Genomic DNA, 27,021 nt, shown 5'->3' on the forward strand with positions numbered 1-27,021 from the left:
GAGAGAGAGAGGTGAAGCCTCTTGTTTATCATCTTCACTTTACAGAGAATACAAGAGAGAGAGAGGTGAAGCCTCTTGTTTAGTTTCCTACAGTCATTTCGTTGCAAAGCAGGAACTCGAGCCCCGGGCTCCTCCAACCAAATCCATTGGCTAGACCTTCCCATGGGTAGGCCACAGCTGGCAAGGGTCTTGGAGGTCACATTTTAGGCCAACCCTATTGGTTTACAAGAAAAATAATGGAAGTCTCAAGAGGCGAAGTGACTTGCCCAAGACCACACAGCGACTCTGTGACAAAGTCGAGATGGGAACCCTACACTCTTCCGGGTTCCTTCTTTTCCTTGCTGGCTCCTATCTCACTCGGAGCCCGCAAGGCGTGGCTGGTGGGGGGAGGAGGGGCGGAGCTGAGTGGGTTTGGCCGGGGGGGCCGGGCCCTAGCTGCCGCGCATTCCTGCGCGGCTGGAGTCGAGCGCGCGGGGTCCGGAGCCGCGCGTCCTGGCCTCTCCTGCGCGCCCCCGCCATCGCTGGGCTCCGAGGAGTCAGCACACATTCCGGGCGTTCGCCGGGACTGAGATTCCAGGTCTGGCGATCGTTTCCGGCTACCGGATCCCTTGCGATCCCGGGGAACCTGAAGAAAGGCGCGCAAGCCGTCCCTGTATCAGGAACTTTTCAGCAGACCCGCGGCGATTCGGCTGTGTAGAGAACCGCGGCTTTAAAAGCAGTTTTGTGGATCCGGGGGTGAGTGGAGCGATCGGGTAGGGAGCTGTTTGAACTCATGACCAAGCCTCGTGCTGCCCCCCACCCGACTTCCCCCTTTTCCTCTCCTCTTTTCCCCCGTTTCTACCCCTTCTTCACTTCTGCATTTCTTCCCCTCCGATCTTCTTTTCCCTTTTGTCCCTCTGTTAATACCTAAGTTCCAACCACTTTGCGCACGCGATCTGGGGCTTCTGGGGAGGCCGGAGCTTGGGTGGCTAAGCCCCAGCCCCACTGGTAGACGGGCTTCCCTCCTCTTGCCTCATGGGACGCGCACCCCCTCCACGACGAGGCTCTGCCACCTCTTTACTCCCCATGCCGGGCGTCAGGGCTCAGCTTCTGGGCCTGAACACCTGCGTCTTTGTGCCACCCAAAGCAACGTATTGTCTGTCTGTCCTGCTTTTCTGAGCGCGCCGCGTGGTAGGCGCCAGGGGTTTGGAGTGAGGGTAGTGGGTTTCAGCCCTGGCTCTGCCACTGAACTGTTTGACCACCCCATCTCCGAGCCGAGCTTCCCGATCTGTGAAAATGGGAAAATAACCTTTTCACAGAACGCTAAGGAGAAAGAGGGTGTGAAAAGTATCTTGTAGAGAAGCCTTCTTTCCAAACTCCCTCCTGCTCTGGGTTATCCACCCGTTTTCTTAGGTCCTAATTGTTGCACTTGCCGGTTTCCTTGCACCCCCCCCCCATGAACGTCTACATTCCTTGAGCGTAGGAACTGTTTTTCTGTTCCGATCCCTGAGGCATCCTCAGCATGCAGCACAAGGCCTGGCAAATAGTAGGTGCTCAATACCTGTTTACCAAGTGAAAGAATGAGAGCTGAAAACCGTAAAAGCCTTTATAAATGTCGTGGGTAGTTATTTTTATTGACAGGGGCCAGTCTCAGCTCTTCTTTGTGGCAGCCCCACTTGTTTCTTCTTGGACAGCACTGGTTTTGTGGCCATCCGGGATTCACTGTGTCTATAGACAGTGAATCCTAAACTCCTCAGAGCTCCAGGCTGTGGTGATGACAGCTACTGGGTCAAGTATCAAAGACTTCTTGAATGTCAGCTCTGAAACTGCTATGATCGTTGATACCACTGCAGCCAGTAAAACTCTCTAGGAGTAGGAGACCCTCTGAATTGTCTTTACTGAGGCATTTTCCCCCTCAGGACCTCTCCTTCCCCATGTGTAAAATGAAGAAATGGGGACTGAGCAGATGTAGGTCTGTCTCTGGTTGTGATCTTGTGCCCTTTGGGTTATGCAGGCCACTCAGCGCCCCCCTGAGCACACACAAGACAGCCCTGCTGGGTTTCAGAACATTATGTGCTTCTGCAGTGACAACCAAAAAAAAGCCTAAGGAGAAGTGCTTCTGCCCTGCAGGGACCCTCTGTCTCCATCTGTCTCAGGGTTATGAATCACGCTCCATCAAATCTCCCAACCATTGGCCTCAGAACGGGGGCTCCATTGCATAAAAGGTCTGGGGATTTCCCTTCCCTTTTACAGACTGAGATGAGGTGTTTGAACACAATACCTCTGGGGGCCTGTGGTCAGGTCACATACTGGACCCCCAGGTGACAAACCAAAGGGATAAGGAGGCGGTCACAGGCTCAGATGCTTTCCCAGACATACCCTGATCTTTGCTTTTGCTTCTTCTCTGTGGATTAAAACATGCAAACAAAGGTAATAGCTCCAAGGAAAGTGGGTCTTTATCTTGGCTGGTCTTACATTGCCACTGTTGGCGTTGATATCAAAGAAATAGAAATGTACTCAGTTTATAGTTTATAGGACTGGATGTTGGTGTTGGCATTCCCAGCAGTCTCCACCCTGGCAGGCCAAGTAGGCTGAATAATGTACTCATAATTACACTCGACATTTGCCAGGCAGTGTTTTACTTGTGCTAACTCATTTAGTCTTTACTACAGTACTATGAGGTAGGTACCATCATTGCCCCATTTTATAGATGGGGAAACTGAGGTCTAGAGAGAGTACCTCATTCAGTATCTCCCAGGAGGTAGGCGGCAGAGTGTGACTTGAACCCATGCAGTCTGGTTCCGGAGCCTATGCTCTGAACTTCACCAGAATCAGTGGGAGTCTGGGTTTAGATCTTGGCATTGTCACCTACTTGCAGGTGGACTTGAGGGAAGTTCCATGAGAATTTGACAGCCTCTGGACTAGTGGATCACTAGGGACCCTAGCTTCCTTCCAACTTACTAGGAAACTAGAGGGTGAACCTCAAGAGAGAATGGAGTACACCTAGGAGCAAAGGCTAAGAGTTAGTCAGCCAGTGCAGGAGTAAAACCAGTCAAGATTATAATTGCCTGGCATTTTATACATCAGCAAGCCAGCGTCAGTGACCAAACTGTGTACTTTAAATTGCCTGCTTGTGTATAGATACAGCTTCCTTATTTTGTTGATTTGGACCCTGAATGGTTGATTGGGCATGTGAATTGCTGATGACCCAGTACATATGACCAGGGAAAATGAAATGGAGGTTAGAGGAGCAAGAGAAAAAATTAAGCCGGGGGCCCCAAACCAATTTCATCTGGTGTTGACAGATATCTGGCACTCATTCCCCTGCCCCAGGCTGCCATTGATAATCTGTACTTTGCTGCTAACCTCCAGGAAGCTTGGGAATCCAGTGCCCTGAACAGCCTCTACCAATTGACTGTGGAGCTTTTATCTTGTTCTCCCAGAGACCTTTTCTTTCACTCCTCTGCAGTATAGTCAAGAAGTAAGAAGTGTTAAAACAGGAGCTCCTTTTGAGTGTCCTGGGTGGCATCATAGGGAACAGTTTGGAGCTTTTTCAGATTAATTTTCATTTCCCCTCCTCCTTTCTGCATTTTCCTTAATGGTTTACAGCCACGGCCATTCTGGAATTGGGGACAGGGCAGTGGGAGAGCTAAGTGGGAGACTCAAGGGAGCAGAATCATTCTCCAAGAGTTGACCAGACCTGTGGAGATCATCTTGTCTATCCTTTCCAATTGACTGATGGGAAAACTGAGGCCCAATTTGGGAGATAGACTTGCTCAGCATCACACAGTATATTAGTTCAAAAGCCGTTAGTGCTATGTGCTGCTATTACCACAAACTCAGTGGCTTAAAGCAACACGGATTTATTATTTTACAGTTCTGTAGGTCAGAAGCCTGGTATGAGTTTCAGTAGACTAAACTCAAGGTGTTGCCAGGCTGCAATGCTTTCTGGAGGATCTGTTAGAGAGTCCTGCTTATTCAGGTTGTTGACAGAATTCAGTTCCTTGTGGTTGTAGGACTGAGGTCATTGCTTTCTTGCTGGCTGTAAGCTCAGGGCCCTTCCTTGCTTCTGGAGGCTGCCACATTCCTTGGCTCATAGCCTCCTCCCCACTTCTTCCATCTTCAAAGCCAGTAATAGCAAGTTGAGTCCTTTTCCTTTCACATGTCTCCTACCCACTCTTTTGCCTCCCTCTTCCACTTTTAAGGACTTTTGAGTGATTAGATTGAGTCCATGCGGACAATCCAGAATAAATTTCCCCATCTCAGTGTCCTTAACTTTAATCGTATCTGCAGACTCCCCTTTATTCTCATGGTTCCACCCTCTAAGTTATCCTTCCTTTTTCATATTCATGGGTTCTGGAGATTAGTAGACATCTTTGGGGACAGGGGAGGGTTGCATTATTCTGCCTCCCATACATGGTGAGGCTCACTTGGGTGAATGATTGTTCAAGATCACACAGTTAGGTTGTTAGTTTGGGAATTAGCTCCACTCTGGTGTTCTTTCAATTGTATCACCAAGCGCCCTGACAGCCCGTCTCATGGAGAATCTCCTTTGTCAGCCATGCACACAGCCGGCATTTAGTGATGAGCAAATAACAATGATGGATGGTAGTGGCTTAAACAGATACTGTGGATTTGGCCTGGGTTTTCTCCTCTCTTGGCTCCCTGTTGGTTTCCAAAACTCTGTGATTGGTTGGGTCAGACAGAACATGAAGTCTTGAACAGCTCTGGTTGTGTTTGAAGTATCCTGGTGTTTTTCCATTTTTCCAGCTGCAGGAGAGCAGTTAGAAACTCACACAGGGAACAAGTCTTTAGGCTGTTAGGAATTTTTTGAGAAGACAGAGGCCAGTTGGGGTGAAATGAGAAGAGAGAACTCCTCAGGGACCTCGCTTATCAGAGAAAGGCCTCTGATTTTATTTATTTTGCATTTTTGGTTAATTGTGTGTCCTGTCCATTCCTTCCTTTGGACCTTTCCTTTGGAAAAAAGGTCCCTGGTGAAGCAGATTCTGTGCTGGGTTAACATGTGTCTGAGGCCAGCTATTACACAGTGAAAGAACTGTTTCCAAGAGTAAATGTGAGACTGGGACGACTTTCTCAGGCAGGACTTGACTTGGGAAGCCCCCTCGCTTTTTATTAGCCTCCCTGTCTGTTCTTTTCTGAGAACGGAGAAAGAAAAGTTCACCCACTGGGCAGCACTCTCCCCTCCAGGCCCATTTCACTATCCAGCTCCATCATGAGCCCGGAGAATCAAATCTTGAATTGGGCCTTATCAGCCCAAGCCAGCTAAGAAGAGTGGATCCCAGGGAAACAGTCCTCTTTTATTCAGGGTGAACAGTGGAAGAAAGAGGCCCGCATAATCCTTCTTGATGGAACAGAGCATTCAGAGAACCATCAAGTCAAGAGGGTATCATTTTCTTTTGGAGCTTTGGTTCTTACTTTTGGGTCATTGGGACTTCTGCAGGGGTGAGGGTTCTTTCTGGACCTCCTCCCCCAACTAAGCTCGTGGAGTTAAGTTCAAATCTGAAGTTCCACAACATGTCTGTATTCATTTCTGCCTTTGTCTTATGTTTATTGGGCAAGCCCTGTGATAGGGCCTGAGGATACCGGAATGACCAAGAGAGAAGCCTGCTGCTGGCCCTGTGCTTTGCGTGTGAGTGGACAAAGATGGCCAATAAAAACAACCTAGTTTTAGATTGTGAAAAGTCTATGAAAAAATAAAACATGTATGAGACAGAGTGGTTGGTGGATGAGGGTGGTAATTTAGCAGGATGGGTCTGGAAAGGCTTTTCTAGGGAGCTGACATTTTAGTTGAGATCATGTACCTTGAGACACTAGATGTTGAATAGGGAGATCTGTGGGAAGGATTTTCGAAGAAGAGGAAACAGCAAGAACAAAGGTCTTGAAGTATGATCAGGGCTTGGGACGCAGGTTCCTTAGGTGCCTGGGCCACTAGGTGGCAAGTGGGGCCCCTTGATACCCGACTTGCCCTCTCCATCTAATGCCCCATTCTTTCCTGACAAACCCACCAGCACTTTCTGAGGGTAGAGCCATAGGGCGGGGTCTGGAAGTTGGGTGATCCCGGTAGACCCCCAAGTCCTCTGCCCTGTGACGCATCAGTCTCGTTGCTCACACTTTGCAAAACGTCTGCAGAGTCCTGAATCTTCAGACGCCCCCGGCATCAGTGACTCAGAGCTGCTTCCAGTTACCTTTGCTCTGACCTCTGTCTGGTGGAAAGGAAACAGCAGCAGCACTCTCTGCACAGAGCCCTTGCGGTACCGGACCGAAGCTGCACCTGCAGAAAGCCACCTGCTTCTAGCCGTTCCTACCACTTTGGGATAATTAGGTTTGCCTGCCAGCAGGAAGTAATTTCTTTTATTGCCTTCTTCCTCAGTGAACTCCTGGGTGGTAAAACCGGTTGGAAAACCCTTGGCAATCTCTCAAAAGTTAACTGTTAACTATAGCTCAGATAGAGAGGGTGTGCATTTCCGGTGGAAGGTCAAAGCTGCCCAGGAGACAGACCATCAAAGGCTGTTTATGAAACTTCTAGCTGTGGTTTCTTAGATTAGATTTGGAGAAGTTGCAGTACCCTGGATAATGGTAGGGTCTCTGACCTCTTTTTGAATCTAGGAGCTATGTGGTATTCAATATAACATTAGGGAAGCCTCTTTTTGAATCTGGGAGCTATGTCGTGTTCAATTTAACATTTATGAAGCCTTCATTGTATATCAGACACTATGCTAAGTGCTTTACATGCATTAGATCATATAATTCCCATAGCAACCCAATAAAGTATTGCTATTCTTAGTTGCGATTCTTTCATTCATTTATTTATTTATTTATTTTAAACATAACAACATACAAACATGAACATTCTTACCATATATTCTTGGTATATAATCAGTAATTCACAATATCATCACGTAGGTGTATATTCATCACCATGATCATTTCTTAGAACATTTGCATCAATTCAGAAAAAGAAATAAAAAGAAAAAAGAAAAAAACTCATACATACCATATCCCTTATCCTCCCTTTCATTGATTGCTAGTATTTCCATCTACCCAATATATTTTAGCCTGTTTCCCCTATTTTTTTACTATACCCCTTACCACTACCTTTCAGTGATCACTAGCATTTCAATCTAATAAATTTATTTTAACATTTATGCCCCCATTATTTATTTATTTTAATCCATATGTTTTATGTATCTCTCCATACTGTAGATAAAAGGAGCATCAGACACAAGGTTTTCACAATCACACAGTCACATTGCGAAAGCTATATCATTATACAATCATCTTTAAGAAACATGGCTACTGGAACACAGCTCTACATTTTCAGGCACTTCCTTCCAGCCTTTCCAATATACCTTAACAAAAAAGGTGATATCTATATAATGCATAAGAATAACCTCCAGGATAACCTCTCGACTCTTGTTTGAATCTCTGAGCCATTGACACTTTATTTTGTCTCATTTCTCTCTCCCCGCTTCTGGTATAGAAGGTTTTCTCAACCCCTTGATGCTGAGTCCCAGCTCATTCTAGGATTTCTGTCCCACGTTGCCAGGAAGGTTTACACCTCTGGGAGTCAGGTCCCACGCACAGAGGGGGAGGGTGGTGAGTTTGCTTGTCATGTTGGCTGCGAGAGAGAGAGAGGCTACCTCTGAGCAATGAAAGAGGTTCTCTTGGGGGTGACTCTTAGGCCTAATTTTAAGTAGGCTTAGCTGTCCTTTGCGGGGATAAGTTTAATATGAACAAACCCCAAGACTGAGGGCTCAACATATTGCTTTGGTTGTCCACAGTGCTTGTGAGACTATCAGGAATTCTCCACATGGGGAAGTTAAAATTTTCCCCTTTCTCACCATTCTCCCAAGGATACTTTGAGTTGCTATTATTCTTGTTTTACAGATGAAGAGACTGAAGTTTCAGGAGGTTAAGCCACTTGCACAAGCCATCAGGATTACCTATGCTCCCAAGCTCTGGGATTTGTTGATGATGTCAGTTCTGCTTACCCTGCCTTCCTGTTTATTTCTCCCTTTTAAACTCCTATTTATCCTTCAAAGCCCATATCAAAGTCTTCTTAATAAATTCTTCTATCCTACCTTAGGATATCCTACCATAAAGGAATGAGGACTAATACTTTTTTGAGCATCTCCTTTGTTCCAGCCTTCTTTACCTATTATCTCACTTTATACTCACGATAGGATGTTGATATACTGCTTTTAATATTCCTGGTTTACAAATGAGAAAACTGAGGTTTAGAGATTTTAGATAACTTGGAAAAAGTTATACTTCTAATAAGGATGATTTCCTCTTCTCTAATAGCATGTGGCTTGTGTCTTCAATGTAGTACTTCTCTGCCTTGTGTCACAATTAAGGATTGTAATTAATGTCTTTTTCCTCCAGAAGAGCATGAGCTTCTTAAGGACAAGCATTATATTTTGTTTATCCCTATCTCTCTATCTCCTCCCCCATCCCCAGTGTTAAGCACAGTGCCATAAATGTTTACTGAATTGAATTGCCTGACTATACCCTGACTATACATGAATAGATCATTTTAATCAGTCACTCTGCCAGTTGATTTTTTTAAAAAATCGTTCATATGGATTAATTATCTGTCATCTTTGTTGACAAAGTAAAGACATGTTCCAAGTTTGGGATGCTAACAAACTGTTAGGAAGGGAGGATATTTGCTTAGGTCATTGAGTCCTTACAGCCAGAATTATGAATCATAATAAGAATTAACACTTGTACAGTGCTTGCTGTGTGTCAGAATGCTGCTAAGTACTATGTGTGATTATCTCATGTAATTCTTCCAACTCTTTGAGGCAGATACTATTATTTTCCCATTTTTGTTTTTGTTTTTAGTTGAGAAACTAGAAACATAAGGATATTTAAGTAACTGATTCAAATTTACTTGACCAGAAAATGGTGGAGCCACATTTAATCCAAGTAGACTGGCCTCAGAGCCTGGGCTTCTGTTTTTGTTTTTGTTTTTTTTGATTGTTGTTGTGGTGACATGTATACAGTGTAACATTTCCCATTTAAACCCACTTTCAAATACTCAATTCAGTGCTGTTATTTACATTCACAATGCTGTGAATCACATGGTGCTTGGGAAAGTCATTTAGTTTCCAAGTAACATGTTAGAATAGCCAGTGGGTTGGAAACTATAGTTATGATGTAGTTGGGACTGTACTTGATGATCTGGGGAATAATGAATTTGAAAACAATATTCCTCTGAACCAGACCGAAGGACTCTCTCCCTCTTGCTAATAGACTCCTGTTACCACCACAGTCTTAGAATTAGCAGTCACGGAGTAGTCTGTATCTGCCACAATTTTCCTTGCTGCAGATCCATCATTTTTCCTTTGAGTTCATCTTCCAAAACATCCACAAGGTCAAGTTCATCAGCTAGAGACTTTACAAGAATGTTGATGGCACATGCCATACCAACTTGTCCAATGCCCATTACGGTGATCTTACTGTTTGGGACTGTGCCTCTTCTGCAACTGGTATGGTCAGTTTTTCCTTAAGAGTGACCATTGTGCACAGGAGGAGAGGGCTCTCAAGATGGCTATTCGAGTCTGAGGAGGAAGACAAGGTCCTGTAATAAGTTTTAAGATGGGGAAGTATGAGTCTTCCAACTTTTTTTCTTTTTCAAGATGGTTTTGGCTATTTGGAACCCCTTACCCTTCCATATACATTTGATGATTGGCTTTTCCATTTCCTCGAAAAAAGCCTGGGTTTTTAACATTTCTCTGTAATGTAAGGGTAAAGCAAGGAATCTCTCCACATTCCCTCCACTCTGTTGAGTTTCCGTGACCCCAATGGAGTACAGGAACTTTGAGATTTGTTGATTTAAAAAATGTTTATTCAGCACCTTAAATCACTGAGCAGAGAGGGAGGTCATTTGTACTGAAGAAACAGAAGTGAACTGTGCTGGGGAAAATCAGTACTGAGGCAGAGTTAGAACTTAGGTAAAGTTGTCTATGCTGTCTCTCTAACAGTCCCTCATTTTGTATGCAAATGTGTTTTTCTGTATTTGATAAACTTTTCTATGATTTGGATTCCAAGGCTTCTTCCTCTCTTCTCTGATATTCTTACCCACAGCGAAGGATAAATAACTTAAAAGTCTTACTCATTATCTACTTCACTAGGTTTATTTGTATTTGGGCCTTAAGCCCAAGAGATGAGATGCAAAGTGTGGAATTGCATGCATCAGTGATTCTGATGGGAAATTTCTTTCCTTCCCTCCCCTCCCTACCTCTACCCTCCTGTTCCCTCCCCTCCCTCTCTCTTTTTCTCTCTGCTGGTTCTGGAAAACAACTGTTCTAGTTTGCTAGCTGCTAGAATGCAATATACCAGAAATAGAATGGCTTTTAAAAAGGGAATTTAATAAGTTGCTAGTTTACAGTTCTAAGGCTGAGAAAATGTCCCTATTAAAACGAGTCTATAGAAATGTCCAATCTAAGGCATCCAGGGAAAAATATCTTGGTTCAAGAAGGCCGATGAAGTTCAGGGTTTCTCTCTCAAGTGAGAAGGCACGTGGCAAACACAGTCACAGTTTCTCTCTTGGCTGGAAGGGCACATGATGAGCAAGGTGTCATCTGCTCACTTTCTCTCCTGGCTTCCTGTTTCATGAAGCTCTGGGAAGTGTTTTCCTTCTTCATCTCCAAAGGTCACTGGGTTGTGGACTCTCTGCTTCTCATGGCTATGTCATCCTTCTCTGCTCTCTCTGAATCTCTCATTCTTCAAAATGTTTCTTCTTTTGTAGGACTCCAGAAACTTCTCAAGACCTACCCAAATGGGTGGAGACATGTCATCACCTAATCCAGTTTAAGAGTGGTTACTCTTGATTAAATCACATCTCTAGGGAGATGATCTGATTACAGTTTCAAATATACAATACTGAATAGGCATTAGAAGAAGTGGCTGCCTTTACAAAATGGGATTAGGATTAAAACATGGCTTTTCTAGGGTCCATATATCATTTCAAACTAGCACAACCATCTTTCCCATCTTTTTGTGAAGTTACTTAGGGTTCTGTGTGGACTTCAAGGATCCTTGTGGGCTTTTTTTTTTTTTCCACATAGGCAGGCTCTGCGAATTGCACCCAAGTCTCCGGCATGGCAGGCTAGAATTCTGCCACCGAGCCACTGTTGCACCGCCCAACCCTTGTGGGCCTTTATGTAGAAAAAGGTTTAACCAAGAAACCTGTCCAGCTCTCACTATTAATGTCAGTTTATTCTCTGCACTACCCTACCACCACTTTCTCCAACCCAAATCCCTTCTTTCTTCCCTTAGCTTTTGTTTCAAACAGAATGATGGTAGAATTGAAAAGGGCACTATAAGGTAGGAGGCCTGACATTTTTGTTTCTGTTATTAACTTGCTGTATGGCCTTGGACAAGTCATTTAATTTCTTTGGCCATCATTTGCCTCATCTGTTAAATTGGAGCTATGTTATGTGGTTTAAACTAGATAATGTCTAAATTCCACGTAGAATTTTAGAACATCATTAGTTTATAGAAGTTTCACCTCTGTATGTAATGAACTGAGTAGAATACAGTATTGCTGTAGTAGTTTTCTGTTGCTCCATAACAAATTACCACAAACTTAGTGGCTTATCTCACATTTATTATCTCATAACTACAAGGTCATGTGTCAGGGGTCCAGGCATAACCTAGTGGGTCTCCTGCTCAGGGTTTTGTGAAGCTACAGTCAAGGTTTGTCCAGGCTGTGTTTTCATCTGGAAGATCAACTAAGGAAGAACATGTGTCCAAACTTATTCAGGTTGTTGGCATAATTCATTTTTTTACAGCCACGGAACTCATGGAGTCTTGCTTCTTCAAGGCCAACAGGAGAGTGTCTTTGACCTCAGAAAAACCTAAGCCTTCTTTTAAAGAACTTCCAACTGATTAAGCCAAGCACACCCAAGATAATCTTTTTGATTAAATTAAAATCAGTGGATATGGGGCCTTAATTGCAGCTGCAAATCTCATCCTTGTTATATAACCTAAGTTAATCACAGGGTAACCTTAGGGGACAGAGATCAAGGGGCAGATCTTGGAATTCTTCCTATCACAATTGCTTTCCAGTAATGCCCTATTCATAGTTGTTCCTGGAACATGCTAGAACCAGCTTCCCCTTTTTCTGAATTAGATCAAATGACTTAATTTATGAAATGGCTCCAAAAGTTACTTGTTCCAACACTAAAACTACTCTGCTGTGAACTTATTAAACATGATATGCTTCCTTTTATCCTAATAGAATTTTCTGTTATATTTTTCTAATACCATTAAATGAATATATAGTTATTTACAGAGGAAATAATTTTTTATATTTAATTATTTTTGGTACTTTTCTATTTGAAACTATCTATTGTAAAAAACAACTATTTTAAGATATCTTCCATGTCCTTGCCTGATTTTTTTTTTAACTTTTGATCATTCTGTTCTACATATATAATCAGTAATTCACAATATCATCACATAGTTGCATATTCATCATCATGATCATTTCTTGGAACATTTGCATCTATTCAGAAAAAGAAATAAAAAGAAAACAAAAAAATTCATACATACCATTACCCCCACCCCTCCCCCTCACCGATCACCAGCATTTCACTCTAAATTTATTTTAACATTTGTTCCCCCTATTATTCATCTTTATTCCATATGTTTTACTTGTTTGTTGATAAGGTAGATAAAAGGAGCATCAGACAAAAGGTTTTCACAATCACATAGTGACATTGTGGAAAGCTATATCATTATACAATCATCTTCAAGAAACATGGCTACTGGAACACAGCTCGACATTTTCAGGCTGTTCCCTCCAGCCTCTCCACTACATCTTGACTAACAAGGTGATATCTATTTAATGTGTAAGAATAACCTCCAGGATAACCTCTCAACTCTGTTTGGAATCTCTCAGCCATTGACACTTTGTCTCATTTCACTCTTCCCCTTTTTGGTCAAGAAGGTTTTCTCAATCCCTTGATGCTGAGTCTCAGCTCATTTCAGGATTTCTGTCCCATGTTGCCAGGAAGTTCCACACCCCTGGGAGTCATGTCCCACGTAGACAGGGGGAGGATGGTGAGTTTGCTTGTTGTGTTGCCTTGCCTGATTTTTAAAATTTGTTTTTCTTTCCAGTATCTAAGAGAGATGTCTTTTTTTTTTTTTTTTTTTTTTTTTAGCATGGGCAGACACTGGGAATCAAACCTGGGTCCTTGGGCATGGCAGGCAAGCACTCTTACCTGCTGAGCCACCGTGGCCTGCCCGAGAGGTCTTGAAATATCCCACTATTATTGTGGATTTGTCTGTTTTCCCTTAAAATTTTGAGATTATGTACAAAAAAAAAAAAAAGAAAGAAAAATTGTTTTATCTTTCTGGTATCTCTAGTAATACTTTTTCCTTAAAGTCTATTTTGTCTTATTGTAAGATATCTCAGCTACCTTACATAATTCACACTTTGTATTTCTTTTCTAGCCTTTTACCTTCAACCTTTCTGAATCCTCATGTGTCTCTTGTTAGAAAAAAATGTGTATTTTGTTCTTTCTTTTTGTATGACGTGATAGTCATTGTTAGTTTGGGTTAAGTCTGTCATCTTTTTGTGTGTTTTCTATGTGTCCCACCTCTTCTATGTGTTTTTTTTCCCCCTCTCTTTTTGCCCTGGAAGTTATGCACTCTTTTACTATTCTTTTAACGGTTATATTAGAGATTATAATATGCATCTTTGATTTACCAAAGTCTAATGTTATTTGGTTCTTTTGTTCTTTCTCCAGCATTGTAAAAGAATCAGAATGCTTTAATCATGTTCCTTCCTCTATTTGTTTACCATTTCTGTTGGACAGTTTAATTTTGTATTTTTGTCTGAAAATGTCTTATTTCACTATAATTCTTATTTCACAGTTATTTTTGTTCAGTTCTTTTAGGATATCATTCTGCTCTTTTCTTTCTAGATTCCATTGTTTCTATTGAGAAGTTGGCTGTTAGTCTAATTGTTTTTCATTTGAAAATAATGCCTGTTTTTCTGTTCAACTTTGATTTTCAGCAGTTTTACTATAATGTGCTTAGTTGTGGATTTCATTATATTTAAACTGCTAGGAATTCCTAGGGTCCATGAATTAATGTCTGTCATTAGCCTTGGAAGATTTTCAGCTAGTATTTGTTTTCTTCTTTCCCATCCTGTCTTCCCTCCTCTAGGACTCCAATGACATGTATGTTGAATCTTGCCAATATTTCTCAACTTTCCATCTTTTCCATCTTTTTGTTTCCCTCTGTTAAGTCTAATAATTTTTGTCTGACCTGTTCTCCAGTTGGCTAATTCCTTCTTCAGCTATGTCTAATTTGCTCTTAAACCCATACACTGCATTCTTAATTTCTATTATTGTATTTTTCAGTTCTAGAATTTCTGTTGTTCTTATAAAAGATCTCTGCGTCCTTCCATACAGTTTCCATTCCTCTGTCAAAATCCTCAATTTGGAACAATTTTAATTCATTTTCAGGGACTGTGTGATTCAAAGTTGTGGGAGGACTGGTATACTTTCAGTTCACCCTTAGAACTGAGGGTGCTCTTTGAGAACTAAACGCAGAGTGCAGGGGTTTTGCCATGCCTTCTCCCTGCCTTGGCAGTCTGTGGACTCCAACTTTTGTTTCCTTGGCCCCCTGTGTCTATCAGAAGTACTGCTCATTCTCTGTCCTCTATGAGGGGAAATGCTGCTCCAAATATCAAATTTGCCTTCCTGGATTTCTGTCTTCTCCCAGGTTTTAGTCTGGTAATTCTTTATTATTTTATTAGCTCTTAGTGCCTTCAAGCAGGTTTTTTATTTTTTTTTTTCAAACTTTTCTAGTTGTTCTCAGAGGAATGGTCCAAATTGTTTAGATCACGATTACCAGAAGTCCTTATATTTGTAGACTGCTAGCTCTTCTTAATTCTCTAAATCTCTAATGGCTTTTGGTCAAAAACCATAATAGTTTTAGAAGAAATTGGACTTAAAAGAGAGCTGGTGTACCCTATGTTCATGCTGGGGTTAACTCTTTAGGGGTAGCTGTAGTGTAGTAAATACATGTATTTACTATGTAAATACATTTCAAATATATTTCAGATGTAGATTCTACATTTGAAAACTAATGTCCCCTCCACCATATATAGTGGAGGTTAAGTAATGTGTGGAACAAGACCTAGAACGGTAGTTAGCACTTATTTATTAAACAAATGCCAGTTTGTATGATTCTATGTTTATGGTAAGAAGCGGAGGTGTACCTAACTTCTCTGCTTCTTGGAAATAAAAGATATCTTTTGAGTAAATAGTACTAATTCCTAAGAGAGTATCTTGCACAAAACAAGTACTTGAAAAATTATTAAATGAATGAGCAAATGAATATTCTGAACAAAGTTACTTGTTCTGATAGTGCTCAAATAAAAACAATTTTGCCTTGTCAAAGAGGAAAAAGTTGCTTGCTGGTGAGTAAGTCTCATAGTTGAAAGGTGTGCCAGTTTGGAACTGTTGTGTACCCCAGAAAAGCCATGTTCTTTAATCCTGATTCAATCTGTTGGATGGGATCTTTTTGATTAAATTGTTTCATTGGAGATGTGACCCACCCAGTTGTGGGTGGGGCCTTTTGATTAAATGGTTTCCATGGAAATGTGTCTCCACCCATTCAAGGTGGGTCACTTAACTAGATTCCTTTAAGAGGGAATCATTTTGGAAAAAGCTTGAGAGCTGAAACATGCAGAGACATTTGAAGATACAGAAAGAAAACGCCCCTGGGTAAGTCATTTGAAATGAGAAGCCAAGGGAGAAAGCTAGCAAACATCACCGTGTGCCTTCCCAAACCCCGAATATCATCAGCCCTTTCTTAAGTCAAGTGTCTTTCTTTGGATGCCTTAGTTTGGACATTTTTATGGCCTCAGAGCTTTACACATGTGACTTAATAAATTCCCTTTATAAAATCCAACCCATACCATACCAAACATACCATATTCCTGGTATGTTTCTGACAGCGTTAACAAACTAAAACAGAAGGTGAATCAATAGCACAGACCAATTGCCTTGAATTCACTTATTCTAAAGCTACTACTTTAGGTAATTCTAATTTATGAAATTTGTATAAAGTCTCCCATAATTAGAAAGTTGGCTATAAAATAGGATTGGCTGGAACAATTATTTTTTTGCAAAAGGAACATTAGTTGCTTAAGAAAAATGATTCTAGAAGAAAAACTTGGTGTTTTTCCCACCAACTGCCTAGATTGTACCAAGTGGAGTACCTGATGGGTGGGGTAAGTGTCCCACTTTTGGATGAACTATAATTTTTTTTCCTCCTTTGGTGAAACTACAATTTTTCATCCTTATGTTCAGTCTTGTTAATGGATTCAGAATAGTGATTTTTTAATCATTGACTGTTCTTCAATGAATTGGCCAAATTGCTTAAGCCCTGTGAGCTAAGGAGGAGCAAGGCTTTGCCCATCTCTCAAGGCTGGTGGTGCAGGGCCTTTAAGCTGATGGGATGGAGTGTTTGGTACCAGTGGCTCCTCCATTGGTCAGCTCAGGGTGGTGGTAATGCAGTCTCTTAGACAAGCATATATTGAACATATGTTAAAATTTATTATTCATTAATGAGGTCAATAACAGATAATGTATGCCAGTTCAAAATGACATGGGAAATAGGGAGTTTAGATCTGACTACTATTTTTACTTTCTATGGTCATAAAAAAATCATACTCCTACTAGTTAAATTTGTGACATGAATGGCTTGAGCCCATATTCCAACATGAACCATTAATCAAAAATAACAAGCAACATATTTGAGAAGCAAACGATAAGCAGATTGATCTATGGTTGTTAACTAGATGTACTAAGAAACAAGATTTTATGCACTCACAAGGAGTCAGCACACCCAGATACCAAACAGAGGTCAAACAGAAGTCACCTAGCAGAAGCTTAGAGTCCTGCTTTTTCTCAAGCAGAATTTTCCAGCATGCAATGAAAGATGCTGAACATTGGTTTGCTTAGCTCCTATTTGGGCGACAAATTTTTTCTTTCACAGTGGGTTGAGGTGGAAGTGGCTGGAACCCCTGTTAAATGGGGGAGGAACAGCCCATTGAAGGACACATGTTTGAGGACTGAGAAGACTGCAATAAAGAGGTAGAGTTTCCCCTGCCCTCTGATGCCTGACTGTCTACAGAAGGACCCTTGGGGAACATTTCAAACTGTGGTTTACAAACTGTGTTCAGAGTAATCTAAGGGGTCAAGAGGAAGTTGAACAGCTGTGCTAGACCGACAAGTAAGCAGACTGCACCACATGTGACACACACACACAAACAACCTTGAAAAAGTTATTCTCAGAGTTTTTCAGTTAGAAGAAAAGACAAATTTCACCATAATATGTAAATTCTGTGTGTTATGATTTAGTAGTACTTTCAATTTGAATTTGCATGTGTGAAGGGTAGTACCCTAATCTCTAGTGTTTAGTGTCTCTAAGGGTATTGAACCAGCTGTGCTAATTGGGTGAGACTCCAGGACCCCCTCCTTGTTCCTGCTTCCCTTGACTGCACTTCTATAGCAGCTTTTCTTGTGGTTGGGGTTTTAAATACGTTTTCATTTGTGAAAATGAAAGCCTAGGATACAGGTTATAGAAGTTTCCTGTATTCATCTACTTGTTCTGTTTTGATTTGTTTTAGTTAAGGGCCATGGCATGTTCAGATTTATGTGGTTGAAGCAAAGATGGGTGACGACCCCAGGACCTCAGTTCTGTCTCTGTGGAATAGGGCTGGTTCTAGCTTTAATGTTCCATGATTCTTGATTGTGGATGAGCCCTGAAGACTGAGTTCCTGTAAATGACAGGTTTTGCTTATGAAAACCAGCCAGGGAGATTTTGTATTCCTGGCACTTAGAGTCACAGAGACTGATGTTAATGGATTTACTGGAAACGGCTTTTGTGGGGTTCCTTTGGCCTAAAGCAAGTTAGCTGTTGATATAATCAGGAGACCACAAAGAATTATTTCCTCCACCCCCATCCCTCTTTTCCAGTCTATGTCTCCTGTGACTCATGCTTCTGTGTCTTAGACCTTGGAGAAAGTGACCACGTTTCCAAAGCTGAGGCAGGGCCAGCTTGTGCCTCTCCCTTTGCAGGCCCCAGCCTGGGACTGTGGACAGCTTTGCTGAAGGCTTCTTTCTCTTTGAACTTTCCCATATCTGATCATCCTGACTACAGAGTACTAGGAATCAATTCTCAAGTCATGGTGCGAAAAGGGGTCTTGGAGATCTTGCAGATGACTGAGTCCAGGGGTTCCCAAACCCAGCTGCACATTCGAATCACCTGGGGAATGTGAAAAACATGCCCCTTACCATTCCCTCTTGAATCTCATTCAGTAAGTCTGGAATGGGGCCCAGAAGTCAATGATTTTTAATCTTGTCCCCAGCCGATTCTCACTTAATCCTCTATATGGCATCTGGTAAACAATGATCTAGTGTCATACTTTCATTTTATTTGATTTAAAAGTCAAATGTATGTACTTATATTTTTTAATACAAAGAATTATTAAGAAAAAAACTCAAAAAAGCCCATTTCTCCTCTATTCAGTTGATATAAAAAATTGAAAGTAATACATGCTCATGTTTAGAAAATTCAAATGATATAAAAGCATGAAGAATGAAACTTTTTAAAAAGCTTAGTCCAGCTACCCAAACATAACCACTGGTACCACTTTCTTGTGATTCCATAAGAAAATACCTTTTATGTGTATATGTATATCCTCATGTCTCTATTTACTTAATTCTTGTATTAGACAGGATTCTCTAAGGAAATAGAACCATCAGGAGATTTGTTTTTATTTTTTTAAACTTTTTTATTGATAATATAATTATAATATAATATATATATATATGAATATAAAGCAAAGAAAGAAAAAAGCAATAGTTTTCAAAGCACTCTTCAACAAGTTGCTACAGGACAGATCTCAGTTTGTCATGAGCTACCCTACCATCATCTCAGATTTTTCCTTCTAGCTGCTCCAGAACATTGGAGGCTAGAAGGAATAAATATTTTTTTATAACCACAACCGACTTTCTTTTTCTTTTTTGTGAAAAATAACATATATATACAAGCAGTAAATTTCAAAGCACAGTACAACAATTAGTTACAGAACAGATTTCAGAGTTTGGTATGGGTTACAACTCCACAATTTTAGGTTATTACTTCTAGCTGCTCTAAGATACTAGAAACAAAAAAAATCAATATAATGATTCAGTAATCATACCGTTTGTTAAACCCCACCTTCTCTGTGTAACTAACAGGAGATATCTTTAAATATTATGAAATTTTATTAAATTGTCTCATGCAACTGTGGAGATGTACGAGACCAAATTTGGTAGGGCAGCTGCAAGCTGGGAACTCTGATGAAGTTTCATGATAAGTTCCCCAGGAGAAGCTGGCTGGCTGAAGTAGAAGATGAAAATTCTTTGTTCTGACTGCTGAAATCATTACTTCTTTTAAAGCCTTCAACTGATTGGGTGAGTCTTAGGTTGCTAAAAGCAATCTCCTTAGTTTATTGTAGATGTAAATAGACATAGATGCAATTAATTTACTGATGATTTAAGTCTGTGAAATGTCTTCACAGTAACAATTAGGCCAGTGCTTGCTTCACTGGGCACCATTACCCGGTCAAGTTGACGCATGAACCTAATCAGCACAATTCTTTTTTTAAAGAAGGTATTCTTTTATTTGTTTTACTACAGTTGTCACAAATAGTTAATGAATATCATCAGATGAGGGTTTTGGGTTTTTTGCCATTTATCAAGAAACTTGTATGGATTTTCTCCTTTAACCCATGAAAAACATATATATATATATATATATATATATATATATATATATAATGTATCACATAATATGAAAACACATATTCCCTGGACATACTTTACAGTATTCACTTAATATACTGCTAAATTTGGCTTGCTCTAGTCATTTAGGATTTTTGTATCTGTATCAGTGTTAAACTTTCATTCCTTTTTGCCTAATCAGCACAATTATTATTAGGAAATTTGACCCAAAGGAATCATCCTATACAACTATCCTGTACTGCACCCTGGTGTTGTTGTCACCCCTTTCTGCTCCCCCCTCCCCCACCACACACACATTTTGAATATTTTGGAGCACACCATAGTTCAGCATACACAGATAGCTCTACATCATTCTTTTTAGTAGTTATTGGACTAATGCTTCCTTATAGTGAGAATCATATAATTATTTATTAAATAAATAAAAGCCTGGTATTCCATTATATGGATACACCCTGTTTTATCTTATTATGGACACGTTGGTTGTGTTGTTGTTATAATATTATATGAATTAACTTAGTCATTTGTATATTTTGGGCATTGCAGTTGGGTATGGTGATCAGTATCTTACTTAGGGTGGCGACAGTGGGCATAGAGCAGAAACAGACCGACTAGGTCATTCGCAGTTTTAACATTAGTTCACACTACATTCCTTTTTTTAAAAAAAATTAATACATTTTTATTTTTAGTCTACTAGTGAGATACTTTACACTTTTTTGGTACAACAGTTTTGAAATCCAGCATGTATCTAACACAGCACATCTCAATTTGAACTAGCCACGTTTCAGGTCCTCAAAGCCCTGTTTGGGAGAGATACCCAGGTGAAGAAAAAAAACATACTCAGGAGATAGTGAGCAGACCAATTTAACTACAGCAGAGGATCCATTTAAGTATAGTGGATTTATGATTTGAAAGGTAGATTGTAAACAATTGTAAAGAGCCTTTAGTACCTGTCTCTGAAGAGTTTGAATTTCTCTAGGTTAAAAGCTGAGTGTCCGTGAAGTTTGTTGAATCTTTGATTGTAGCACAGTTAAAGAATAGCCTAAAGAGTGCCAGTATGTGTTCCTACTCTAATGAACCACCACTGGGCTTTTGGAGGTCCAAAGGGCTGCAAAAATCTGATCCTAGCACTCTGAATCCCATAGAGTAAGGGCTGGTGCCCTGGCCCTACTCATTGCTCGATGAAGCTTTGTTGAATCTGAGAACAGTGACAGGAGTTAGTGGATCTTTCCTGAAAGAATTAGAGCAGATGATTTGGGGGCATATCTTTTAACCCCAAGTCCTTAATTTTGATATTATTGGTTGCCATGAGGCATCTCACCTTTGAAATATTTTAAAAAATCACTCTGTTGGCTATCTGGTATTGTTAACTATTCTAGTTTGATGGCTACTGGAGTGCAATATACCAGAAATGGAATGGCTTTTAAAAAGAGAAATTTGATAAGTTGCAGGTTAACAGTTTATAGGCCATGGAAATGTCCCCATTAAAGCAAGTCTATAGAAATGTCCAATCAAAGGCATCCGGGGAAAGATACCTTGGTTCAAGAAGGCCAGTGAACATGAGATTTTGTAAGTTTGTCCAGAGTGATGCCCCAATAAATCCCATTGGACAGTGAGTAATAAAGTACTTGCAAACTCTCCTTGGGGGAATCGTGAAAAAGGGGGAAAATTCAGCTTCCCCAAGTGGAGAATTCTTGATATTCTCACAAGCAGTGGGGACAACCAAAGCAATAGGCTGAGTCCCCAATTTTGGGGTTTGTTCATATGAAACTTAAATTCAAAAAGGATAGGACAAGCCTGCTTAAAATTAGGCCTAAGAGTCACCCCCAAGTGAACCCCATTTGTTGCTCAGATGTGGCCTCTCTCTCCAGCTAACACAACAGGCAAACTCACTGCCCTCCCCCTGTCTACTTGGGGACTCCCAGGGGTGTAGACCTTCCTGGCAATGTGAGACAGAAATTCTAGAATGAGCTGGGACTCAGCATCAAGGGATTGCGAAAATCTTCTCAACCAAAAGAGGGAAGAGCGAAATGAGACAAAATAAAGTGTCAATGGCTGAGAGATTCCAAACAGAATCTAGAGGTTATCCTGGAAGTTATTCTTATGCATTAAATAGATATCACCTTGTTAGTCAAGATGTAGTGGAGAGGCTGGAGGGAACTGCCTGGAAATGTGGAGCTGTGTTCCAGTAGCCATGTTTCTTGAAGATGGTTGTATAATGATATAGCTTTCACAATGTGACTGTGTGATTGTGAAAACCTTGTGTCTGATGCTCCTTTTATCTACCTTATCAACAGATGAGTAAAACATATAGAATAAAAATAAACAATGGGGGAAAAATGTTGAAATAAATTTAGATTGAAATGCTAGTGATCAATGAAAGGGAGGGGTAAGGGGTATGGTATGTATGAATTTTTTTCTGTTTTCTTTTTATTTCTTTTTCTGAATTGATGCAAATGTTCCGAGAAATGATCATGATGATGAACATGCAACTATGTATTGATATTGTGAATTACTGATTATATATGTAGAATGGAATGATCATATGTTAAGAGTGTTTGTATTTGTTTGTTATATTTTTTTTAAAAATTAAAAATTAATAAAAAAAAAAAAAAGAAGGCCAATGAAGTCCAGGGTTTCTCTCTCAAGTGAGAAGGCACATGGCAAATATAATCAGAGTTTCTCCTTCATCTGGAGAGGCACATGGCGAGCACAGCATCATCTGCTAGCTTTCTCTCCTGGCTTCCTGTTTCATGAAGTTCCCTGGGAGGCGTTTTCCTTCTTCATCTCCAAAGGTCACTGACTGGTGGAGGTGGACTCTGTGCTTCTCGTGGCTATGTCATTCTCTGCTCTCTTGGAATCTCTCGCTTTCTCCAAAATGTTTCCTCTTTTATAGGATTCCAGTAAACTAATCAAGATCCACCCAAATGGGTGGAGACACGCCTCCACTTAATCCAGCTTAACGACCATTCTTGATTAAATCACATCTCCAGGGAGATAATCTAATTACAGATTCAGACATACATTACTGAATAGGGATTAGAAGAAACGGCTGCCTTTACAAAATGAGATTACGATTAAAACATGACTTTTCTGGAGTACATACATCCTTTCAAACCAGCACCTTAACTGTACTTCCAAGATTTGCCTAGGATAGCCCCGGTTTATGTATGTCATCTTGGTGTGATTGTTAACTGTGTCCCCTTTCACTCTCAACTCTTTCCTTTTCGTGGGGGGAGGGGGCGATCTCACCTACTAAAACTATTCTTTTTGATGATGCTATATCCTTGTGAAGCTGGGTTGTCAGTGGTTGCTGTAATATGGCAAGTACCTTGTAAGAATTAATATAGAACAAGAAATGAGGGTGGTGCAGTCCAATCTGATACCAGACTGGAAAGACTGAGCAGTACCCAATGGTTACACATATCCCATTAGTTAAGTAACTTTGATTAAGAATAAAATGAAAATATTAATTTTTCTTTAAATTTGTGCATATTATTTTTCTAGCAGCTACTAAATTGCTAGGACATAAATATTTATTAAATTATTTTAACTTAATAACTTAATGTTCTAGTTTGCTAGCTGCCGGAATGCAATATACCAGAAACAGAATGGCTTTTAAAAGGGGAATTTAATAAATTGCTGGTTTACAGTTCTAAGATCAAGAAGATGTCCCAATTAAAACAAGTTTATAGAAATGCCCAATCTAAGGCATCCAAGGAAAGATACCTTGATTTAAGAAGGCCGAAAGTTTCTTTTTTAAGTGGAAAGGCCCATGGCAAACATGGTTAGGGTTTCTCTGTCATCTGGAAAAGCATGGAGTGAACACGGCATCACCTGCTAGCTTTCTCTCCTGGCTTCCTGTTTCATGAAGCTCCCCAGGAGGCATTTTCCTTCTTCATCTCCAAAGCGCTGGCTGATGGACCCTCTTCTTTGTGGTGCTGCAGCATTCTCTGCTCTCTCTGAATCTCCTGGCTTTCTGTCTTGTCGTTCTCTTTTATAGGATTCCAGTAAACTAATCAAGACCCACCCAAATGGGTGGAGACACATCTTCCCTAATCCAGTTTAACAACCACTCTTGATTGAGATACATCTCCAGGGAGATGATCTAATTACAGATTCAAACATACAGTATTTAATAGGGATTATTCTGCCTCTATGAAATGGGATTTTGATTAAAACATGGCTTTTCTAGGGTACATACATCCTTTCAAACCAGCACACTTAATAAATAGAACTACTAGGTATTTCTTTTGGCTTGAGGTGCCGAGGAAAAATTGCCAAGATACTAAAAATGGTATGAATTGAAAAAGTTTGGAAACTATAACATCTTTATCCATCAGAACTCTTTTAGCATAAAAGCCCTGGGGAGGATTTTGTTGACTTAGTCAAGGTCACTTGCCTCTTCCTGAATTTTGCAGCCCGGATTATGTAGCAATATCAGCAGAAAGAACCATGTTTCCCAACACCTTGTGCATAAAAGCCCTGGAGAAGATTTGGGTTAACTTAGCCTGAGTTACCTCCATATTCCTGAGTTGTGGCCAGCATTATGGAGGTTTTTATGGCCCAATCAAGTCACCTATCTATTCCTATGCTCAGATGGGGAGTGCCCCAACTAAACCACATGAAATAGGGAGGTTCTCTACAAAAAAGAGGTTCTGTTACCAGGAGAAGGGGAAAAGGACACAGGACCCAAAATAGTAGATTTCCCATTGTACAGATGAGGAAAGAGGATTGGAGTTCAGTAGTTTAATGGTTACTGATGTGGTTTCTGGGGCCCCACACATCTCAGTTCACTTCCTTAGGCAAATTAACTTTAGAGTCCTCATCTATAAAATGGGAAAAACTGAAGATAAGCACAAAGAAATTTTTTAAATGACAGTAATAATAGTTCTTAGCTCATAAAGTAAAGACTGTAAATGAGTTAATATACATAAAATGCCTATCAGAGGGGCTGACACATGGGAAACCCTCCATAAATGGAGCCTTTATTATTATTGATTAAGGGATCTTAGAGACACACAGCTGGTAAGTGACTCAAACTTCTGACTCCTGGAACAGGTTTCCTTCCAACTAGGGAGACTGGGAGAGGGTATGCAATTCTGACTCCCCCTCTCCTGTCTGTTACAGAGTGAAGTAGCATGGATGCCGTCAGCCAGGTCCCCATGGACGTCGTGCTCCCCAAGCACATCCTGGACGTCTGGGTCATTGTTCTCATCATCTTGGCCACCATTGTCATCATGACTTCCTTGCTGCTGTGCCCAGCCACTGCTGTCATCATCTATCGCATGCGGACTCATCCTGTCCTCAACGGGGCTGTCTGAGAACAGGGCTGAATGAGTCCCCTTTCCCAGTCTTTCCCCCTTTTTCAGAAAAGCAGCAGGAGGAACTGTGGAGCTTGGACTTTGGAGCTTGATATGTGAGAGAAGACTTGACATCTAGTTTTGATTCTGCCACTGGCCAACTGTGTGTTAGTTGAGGGACCTAACTCTATGAGTCAGGTTCCTTATCTTTCAGATGGGGATGATGGTCCCTGCCCTTCCTACCTCATAGGGTTGTGAGAACCAAAGGACTTCATGGAGATAAAAGGTGTTTGTGAGCAGTAAAGCCACCACCGATATACAACGTGTTAACAATAAGTGTTTAGAAGCTTTAAGGAACCAAAGAGCCTATTTGCTGATGATGGCCTTAAAGGTGGTAAGGGTAACACTGGGGGCTCAGCAGCCTTTTCTAGTGCCTTGCAGGCCAAGCCAAACAAAAGGCACCTTGTCCTCATTCCAAGAAGTCAGCAGCATATTGGCTCAAAGTTATTTCTTTGAGGTACAGTCCCTCTGGTTTTCTCAGCTAGGATAGAATTGAGCACGGCGGCGGGGGGTGGGGGGCAGAGATAGGTGGGACTTTCCGAGAATCCATGCCTTGATGCACTCTGGAGGAGGACCGGCCATTTCTTCACACTGTTAAGGGAGCTGGGGAAATGGGCTAATGCTTCCTTTCTGCACTTGAGTCTCACCTCTCTGTTATTTTTGACACTGAAGCAGTGAAGGAAAATGCTGGGTAGCTGAGTTTCCTGCCCACCTTTCAGGATCTTCAGCCCTTATCCCTGGTGTGCCCCCCCACCAGGGAAGCTCTGCCCCCTCTGCTTTAGCTCCTGCAAAATAAGCTCAATGGTATCATGTTCATTCTCTTCACATCCTCCCACCATACTGCAACCAATCTAAGATACAGTCTTATATTTTAAAAGAAGGTCCCAGGACTTCGAAACTGATTCAAAACAATGATGGTTATTTTAGATGCTATGATAGATGTATTTATATAGAGATATCTGAATCAGTCAAGCTCTTGTTGATATCAAAATCAGGAACATTCTGGGGCTTATTAAATTATATTAGATGCTAGCACAGATATCAGGATATTACTGTGTGGAGATTATGTTTTACTCTGATCTGACTTTACTGAAATACACAACCAGTTTCCAATAAAGCACCCGAATAAGCATGTCTGAAGTCTTTCTTTAAAGAGCACCTATTAAATTCAGGAACTCAGATAAAAAGGATTTCACTGAATTTATAGGCCTTAGAGACAGATTGAATATAAGAACAGAAAAGAGAAGAATTGAATCAACTTTCAGGGTTTGAACTTGGGCAAGTAGGTGGACAGTTGTGCAGTTTACACAGATGCAGCATGTAAGGGGAGGAACACATTTTTGAAGTAAGATGGTGAATTTAGTATCGTACACGTTTAAGAGGCAATTGGAAATCTGGTTCAGTCCCTTGGGAAAGATCTCATGACTGGAATTAGGGTCTGGGAGATTATCAGCATGTGGTAGACGATGCCACATGAGAAAGTTGTGTAAGCATTGTCCAAAAGTTTGAGTACAATGTACAGTGGCTTTTGGAATGAGAGTGAAAATACACATTACAAATCCAGATTTACTTGCCTTTTGAAAAATAAAGGGTTTGGTTATGAAAAGAGAAACAATTGCTGCATTTATAAAGTAGTCTGGGAAATATTGTACATTCCAACAATGGAATAAAAAATACCAATTAACACAATCGATATAATGTTAATCAATGAAAAGCAAAATACAAAATTGCAACTACTTAGTGCCACCTCCAGAATTTGTCCACAAATTTAGTGTTTTTCCTTTAAGGTGATGGTTCTCAAACTTTAGTATGCGTCAGAATCATCTAGATTACTTTTT

At 40.8% G+C, this 27,021-nt stretch overlaps 1 protein-coding gene across 1 annotated transcript; it reads left to right on the top strand.

Moving 5' to 3' along the window:
* Positions 1-435: 435 nt before the first annotated feature.
* SMIM3 (small integral membrane protein 3) lies at positions 436-26,315 on the top strand. The gene is made up of 2 exons (XM_077137430.1): positions 436-735; positions 24,951-26,315. The coding sequence occupies exon 2, from the start codon at positions 24,962-24,964 to the stop codon at positions 25,142-25,144; it is 183 nt and encodes a 60-aa protein (XP_076993545.1). The 5' UTR covers positions 436-735; positions 24,951-24,961; the 3' UTR covers positions 25,145-26,315.
* The last annotated feature ends 706 nt before the right edge of the window (positions 26,316-27,021 follow it).

The sequence above is a fragment of the Tamandua tetradactyla genome, chromosome 20 (genome assembly GCF_023851605.1).
Source record: "Tamandua tetradactyla isolate mTamTet1 chromosome 20, mTamTet1.pri, whole genome shotgun sequence".
NCBI lineage: Eukaryota > Metazoa > Chordata > Mammalia > Pilosa > Myrmecophagidae > Tamandua > Tamandua tetradactyla.

What these genes read in the sequence shown, in the direction of transcription:
- SMIM3 (XM_077137430.1), top strand. Translation starts at nt 24,962, where the DNA reads ATGGATGCCGTCAGCCAGGTCCCCATGGACGTCGTGCTCCCCAAGCAC.